The sequence below is a fragment of the Erithacus rubecula genome (genome assembly GCF_903797595.1).
Source record: "Erithacus rubecula genome assembly, chromosome: 16".
Lineage (NCBI taxonomy): Eukaryota > Metazoa > Chordata > Aves > Passeriformes > Muscicapidae > Erithacus > Erithacus rubecula.
Window position 1 is genome coordinate 17,765,323 of NC_136668.1, and position 6,791 is coordinate 17,772,113.

Here is a 6,791-nt window from a genome sequence, read left to right on the forward strand (position 1 = left end):
AGGTAGATAATCAGAGATGTTTGATCCAGATTCAGACCTTGAGGGAACTTGACATGCTTGTGTTTACAATCAATGAAAAGCCTTCAAAGAGAAGTCTGGAAACAATATTCCCAGCAAAAGTCCCTTTTGGCTTATTCTCTTTGAAGTTTGGCACATTATATCTTAAGAATGTACTGTGGAAGACAGTACATTCCTGAAGCATAGAAAGTGAATTTTCCCCCCAAGATAATAGAACTAGTGGCATAGGTGAAAAATAGAGGTAGCATTATATGATGTTGGACACGAGACTTGCATAGAGGATTCCTGACTGTGCCCTCTCCTGTTGACGTTTCGGGCAAGTTCTGCTTGAAAGATGTAGATCTCCAAGATGTTCTCTGCCCTGCTTTTGAGGCAGTAAAGATTTAGGTGCCTTTTTTTTTTTTTTAAGTTTGTGAAAGCTAACTGATGAAGAGAGTATCTGAGATAATAAAGTGAACCTTATAGCAGGATGTGAATTAATATAACAGTGATTCCCTGAACAAGTGGGTTGAAATCTTCAATTAATTCCTGCAGCAAGATGGGAAATCAAGTTTCCATGGATACTAAGCCAGCAGGAGCACTGACACTCACAGCAATTACAAGGTTAGTTTCCCTAAAGCTCGCTTCCTAAGGAGAATCTAGTTAGCCCCACCCCCCCTCCGTATTCTGTATTTTCAAATAAAAATTTGAAGACAGATGGACATTTAAGGGACAGACACAAAAAATACTGTCCCCTTACCTAGAAAATTGTGCACAAGAAATGCAAGTGACTTGCATAATTTAAAGTACCAGTTGGAAAGACCTGGAAGTAAGCTCATTATGAAAGCAGCAATTAACAAAAAGTAACTGAGACGTAAACCTGTAATAGTGTAGAAACATATTTCATAAAGGCACAGTGATTCTTTTGGCACAATAGCACAACAGATTACTTTGAATTAAAAAAAGTGAAAAATACTGAAAGTTATGCTGAGGCTGAATATAAAATTGTTTGTACCAGCCTCTACTAATAAAGCAAACACAACAAAGCCAGGATTTGTCTCAGGTACTTTTAAACTTAGGAGCTATTCTCTTGTCTCGTTCCCTGACCCCATAGCATTCCAAGAACACTCTGTGTCCTGGGAATAGGATTCCTCTCACTGAAATGTATTGAGAGACAACAAATACATTTGATAATGATGGACTTTCAATGAGACCCAGTGTATTGCACGTTTAATCACTAGACAATCAGAGCCAAAACTGTTAAATTTTTAAATAAAGTTGTGACTGATCCAGTGTCTTACATTAATGTGCTTTCACTAGGAGCATTAAGGGAAGTGTTAGAAATTTATTAAAATATAGCCATTTTGGAAAGACATTTCAAATACTGGTCTATAGTAGCAAATTCCTTGGAAATTCAAATTATACCTAGAAAAAAACCACAAATGTCTGGCTAGACGAACTAAACAGATTTTAAATTCTCAGCAGTAAAAATATAACACCTTTAATGTAATTCCTACATACCTAATGTTGCACTCAGAAAATGAAACACAGAATAAGAGTTTGGAAAACTTGTAACAACAGGCAATTTCCTAGCTCAGTGCACAGCTTGTAAGTCATCCACAGCGTCTCTAGTAGCTCCCTGAAGCCAGCAAGCCTCACTAGAATGGTGCAACGTGGCAAAACAGTCTTTATTACTCTAAGTTTTGTGCAGCTCAAGCTAATTGTACCGCTTTGTCTGCAACTCTTAAAGCAGGTCTCGTTTTCTCTTATACAAATTGATAAATTAGAGTTACATGGATAAAAATGAAGATAGTTGAAAAGAAAAATAGGAATAGATTTTTTCATCTGTGATTTCAGATTTTGACAAAAAACCCCAAATTTGTCTGAACTGTGCACTTTAGTTAAAAAAAGGAAAAGCTCCAAATCACATTTTCAAAATAGAGGTTTGACCTTGTGCACTGAAAACTAGTACGATTTCTCTCCGTAAAGAGTAAGAACAGATGTGTAGCAGCTGCCATTGAGTAACAGCTGCAGATAAGCAGAAGCTACTATGTTTTTCCTGGAGGCATTGTGTTGCTACAGCCCACCAGTGATTTTAAGGTGGAAATGCATCAATGTGGGAGGCACTGGCAAGGCACGATCCTAAATATAGCAACTCAGTTAAAAGTCGTACACATGGCAAAAGTCTAAATATTCTATAAAAGCGGGCAGAGGCCTGCCGTTGCTCACAACTGAATATAAATCACAAAGGCGGCAGAGCCTAGTAGTTGGTGCAGCTGCCTTCCCACGGTGAAGAAGGCCGCCTGGCATAAAGCGCTGTGCGGCGTGGCCCGGCTCGGCCCGGCGCCGGGATTTCCGCGGGGAAGAGCCAGCTCTGCCGCCGACCTCGAGTGGCGCTGCGGGCCGGGCGGCGCCCCGAGCGAAAGGGCCTGCACCACAAGAGGAGCGAAGTCGCCTGCGGTTACGCTCCGTCTCCGCGGGAGAACATGGAACCGCAGACGGCGGAGAGCCGGAGCCCCGTTAAGTCCCGCGCTGCACCTGACGATGGGGCGAGCGAGCGCCGCTGAGCTTCAGCATCGGTCACCGGCGCCGGGCCCGCCCGAGCACGGGGCTACTTCAGGCCCGAGCACCGGGACCCCCGAGCACTGGGCTGCTTCAGGCCCGAGCACCGGGACCCCCCGAGCACCGGGCTGCGGGCGGCAGCGCCGGCCCCGGGCCCGCACACTGCGGGGAAGCCCCCGCCGCGCTGCTCGCGCACGCGCACTGCGGGCGCACTGCGTCTCCGGTGCCGCCTGGCGCGGCGCCAGGGGAGCCCCACGCGCCGGCAGCGGGGCTGCCCGGGCGGGGCGGGGCGGCGGCCGCGGACAGCGACTATTTATAGCGCGGGAGGCTTCTGCGGCTCCTCGGCGTGCGGGATGCGCCGTACAGACGGCCGAGGGTTCCATGCGGAACCGGTGCAGGGCGCAGCCAGCGCTTTGCGGGGAGGGCAGGAGAGAGCTGTAGCCGTGTCAGGGGACAGTCCTAAGGCCGCGAGAGCATAATCCCGAGCTCTGTCACTTTTCATCGCGGTGAAGTCAGTGGTGTCTGTGGCCTGTTTGTCATTGTCCCGTTCTCCGCTATGTGAAGGAGGCGCACGAAGCCCGGGTCTGGTACTACGGGCAGACCTCACAGGTCGATCCCGGCAGGCCGCTGGAATCCCGGAGATTCCCCTTTTCCGGCAGCGGACAGCTTCTGTCTTGGGCGCGCTGCCAGCACCCAGAAAACTCCACACGGAGGCTGCCGCGGGCGCGGCGCCGCTGACCGTGGGCTGCCGGAGTTTGGCTCCTCGGCGGAGACGGAGGGGAGGCGAGTAGTGCTAGCTGAGCAAACGGGGTGAGGGCGAGCTCTGCCCCCGAAAACACGGCGGCGACCCCAGGGTCTGCCGACAGCTCTCCGAGGTTCCTGCGCCACTCGCCCGGGCAGCAGCCTCACTCTTCCGCGGCCCGGGGCTTCCGCGCGCTCCTGTTGCCTGGGGGCGGGCGCGCGCCCAGCTGCAGAGTGGCTCTGCGCCCCCCCCAACCCGGGGCCGGAATCGCCATATAAGGAGCGGGAAGTCTCCGCCGGAATCGGGACTTATAAGGGTGTTTCCTAATATGGCAAGTACAGCGGGGGCTTCCGGCGGGCTGACCGGGGCCGGCGGGAGCCGGGGACCCCGTCTCCCGGGACCGGCGATGCTGCGGCAGAGCTGCGGCGGCGCTGCCCATGGCGGGGGGCAGGCCTGCCCCGGGCATGGGGCTCTCAGCCCAATGCGGGCGGGGCCCCCCGGCCCGGCTTTCCCCGGTGCCAGGCTCTGACGCCCGGAGGGGTCCTCCGGCCAGCATCCATATAAGGGCTTCCTGCTTTCCATATATGGCCATGTACGTCAGGGCTGGGGCGGGCTGCGACCGGTGAGACCCGATATATAGAGGCGGTGCCGGGGCGGGCGGGGAGCCGAGCGCTTCCAGCGGGCAGAGCCGGGGGGAGCCCCGGGCGGGCGGGCGGGGAGCCGAGCGCTTTCAGCGGGCAGCGCCGGGGCGACAGAAGCGCAGGGCGCAGAGCAGGCGACGGCCGCCTCGTCGCAGCCGGCCCGTCCGCCGGGCCCGCGGCGGCAGCGCCATCACCAGTCAGAGTCGGAGCCCGGCGCCCTCATGGCCGCGGCCAAGGCAGAGATGCAGCTCCTGCCCTCGCTGCAGATCTCCGAACCTTTTGGCGCCTTCCCGCACTCACCCCCCGCCATGGACACTCACTATCCCAAGTTGGAGGAGATGATGCTGCTCAGCGGCGGGGGCCCGCAGTTCCTTGCCCCGCCCGGGGCACCCGAGAGTGCGGGCTTCGGCGCTGCCGGGGAGCCCGGAGAGCAGCACTTCGAGCACCTCGCGGCAGGTAAGAGCGTTGACCTCGCCCAGGCGGGCGGGGAGTCCCGGTCTGCAGCGGGAGCAGCGACGGCTGCGGGAATTCCGCGCTGCAGCGTCGCCTCTGTCCCGGCGGCCGCGCGGGGGGATTCTCCTATGTGCGTCAGCGGCTCCGGACTAGCTGCGCCTGGAGACCAGCCAGCGACGCTGCAATATGTTACGCTCAGTTAGTAATTAACCAGAATCTGGGTCTGCGCCGTGAGAGGGAGGGCTCGCGAAGCACCGGCAGCAGCTGCAGTGGCTTCTGGAACTAATCGCTATTCCTCTCTTTGCAGACACTTTTCCCGAAATCTCCCTGAACAACGAGAAAACCCTGCCGGAAACCAGCTATCCCAACCAAACGACGCGACTGCCGCCGATAACCTACACGGGGCGCTTCTCCTTAGAACCAGCCCCCAACAGCAGCAACCCCCTATGGCCAGAGCCCCTCTTCAGCCTCGTCAGTGGGCTGGTGGGCATGGCTAATGCACCTCCCACCTCTACGCCTACTTCGTCATCACCATCATCCTCCTCGCAGAGCTCCCCATTGAGCTGTTCTGTCCAAGCCAGCGAGACCAATCCAATTTATTCCGCTGCACCAACATTTCCCAATTCCAGCTCTGACATTTTCCCTGAATCCCAGACCCAGTCCTTCCCCAACCCCTCTGGAGCCCCCATCCAGTATCCACCTCCAGCTTATCCGACGGCTAAAACCAACTTTCAGGTGCCAATGATCCCGGATTACTTGTTCCCTCAGCAACAGGGTGAGCTCAGTCTTGTTCCAGCTGATCAGAAGCCCTTCCCAGCCCTTGAGACCAGAGCACAACAGCCTTCCCTCACACCACTGTCCACTATTAAGGCATTTGCTACGCAGACTGGCTCCCAAGAGTTGAAGACCCTCAACACTAATTATCAGTCCCAGCTGATCAAGCCCAGCAGGATGAGGAAATACCCAAACCGTCCGAGCAAGACGCCTCCTCATGAGCGTCCCTATGCCTGCCCAGTGGAGTCCTGTGACCGGAGGTTTTCACGATCTGATGAGCTAACGCGGCACATTCGCATCCACACGGGACAGAAACCTTTCCAGTGCCGCATTTGCATGCGGAACTTCAGCAGGAGTGACCACTTGACTACGCATATCCGCACACACACAGGAGAGAAGCCGTTTGCTTGTGACATTTGTGGGAGAAAGTTTGCCAGAAGTGATGAGAGGAAGAGGCACACTAAAATCCACCTCAGACAGAAGGACAAGAAAGTGGAAAAGACAGCTCCAGCCTCAACTGCTTCCCCAGCTCCTGCCTATTCATCCTCTGTGACTACATCCTACCCTTCCTCCATCACCACCACTTATCCCTCCCCGGTGCGCACAGCGTATTCTTCTCCTGCTCCGTCTTCCTATCCCTCCCCTGCACATACCACATTCCCATCACCCTCTATAGCAACTACTTACCCTTCTGGCACTGCCACTTTTCAGACCCAAGTGGCCACCTCCTTCTCATCTGCAGGAGTTGCCAACAATTTCAGCTCACAGGTGACCTCAGCACTTTCAGACATGAACTCAGCCTTTTCTCCAAGGACAATTGAGATCTGCTGAGAGTACCTTCTGGAACAGGAGAATTCACCTTTTCCATTGGTATTATCAGACGTGGAGTCTCCAATTACTCCCACAACACCATACGTTGCAAGGCAATTTAGTTTAAACTTCAGCTGCCTGAATCAACTGCTGCTTAAGTTTTCCACCTCTGTTGAATGACTTAATTTGCATGGACTGTGGGTATAAGTTCAATATAGTTTTCCCCGTAAACAATAGTCTTTTAATAGGAAGAAAGGACTTTTTGTTAAATATCTATCTGATGTAAATTGTGCCATGGTTTTGCTTTCCTTTAGGTACTATTGATGTGGAAAAAAAAAATCTTTACATATTCATATTGTATAATTTGGAGTTTGCAGGGCCATAATTTTAAGTGTTAATTCTATTTCAGTGACAATGCTATAATGCGTTTCAAATTCCTTGGGAACAGCACTTACTGTATTTGAGCATGTTGGAGTGATGCTATGTAAATATCACCTGATGAGACACTCACATGTGGCAGAAGTTTTGTTTTAAAAGCTATAAGTCTTGGTGCCTTTTAGTGAAGCCTTGCTGACGTCATGCGTTTGTGTGAGTGGATGCTTTGCATCTTGCCTTAAAGTGGAAGGGATGTTACACAAAGAATGTAAAGAAGAACAGGGAATGGGTGGGGAGAGGAACAAGAGAAAAGGCCAGGGAATGGAATTTAAGCAAAAAACCCCCCACAAAACAAAATAAACAACAACAATAAATAAACCCAAAAAAAGCCCAAAACCCGAACCAAAAGAAAAAACACACCTCCCATCCTCTCCCCC

The 6,791-nt window shown here is 52.7% G+C and overlaps 1 protein-coding gene across 1 annotated transcript; it reads left to right on the forward strand.

The window, feature by feature from the left end:
• The first annotated feature begins 3,965 nt into the window (after window positions 1-3,965).
• Window positions 3,966-6,554, forward strand: EGR1 (early growth response 1). The gene is made up of 2 exons (XM_079320065.1): window positions 3,966-4,398; window positions 4,703-6,554. Exons 1-2 carry the CDS (start codon window positions 4,164-4,166, stop codon window positions 5,998-6,000), a joined length of 1,533 nt encoding a protein of 510 aa, XP_079176191.1. The 5' UTR covers window positions 3,966-4,163; the 3' UTR covers window positions 6,001-6,554.
• The last annotated feature ends 237 nt before the right edge of the window (window positions 6,555-6,791 follow it).

Excerpts from the sequence above, each read along its gene's own strand:
- EGR1 (XM_079320065.1), top strand. The coding sequence starts at position 4,164 with ATGGCCGCGGCCAAGGCAGAGATGCAGCTCCTGCCCTCGCTGCAGATC. Across the intron at positions 4,399-4,702 it reads CTTCGAGCACCTCGCGGCAG|ACACTTTTCCCGAAATCTCC; the intron begins GTAAGAGCGTTG and ends CTCTCTTTGCAG.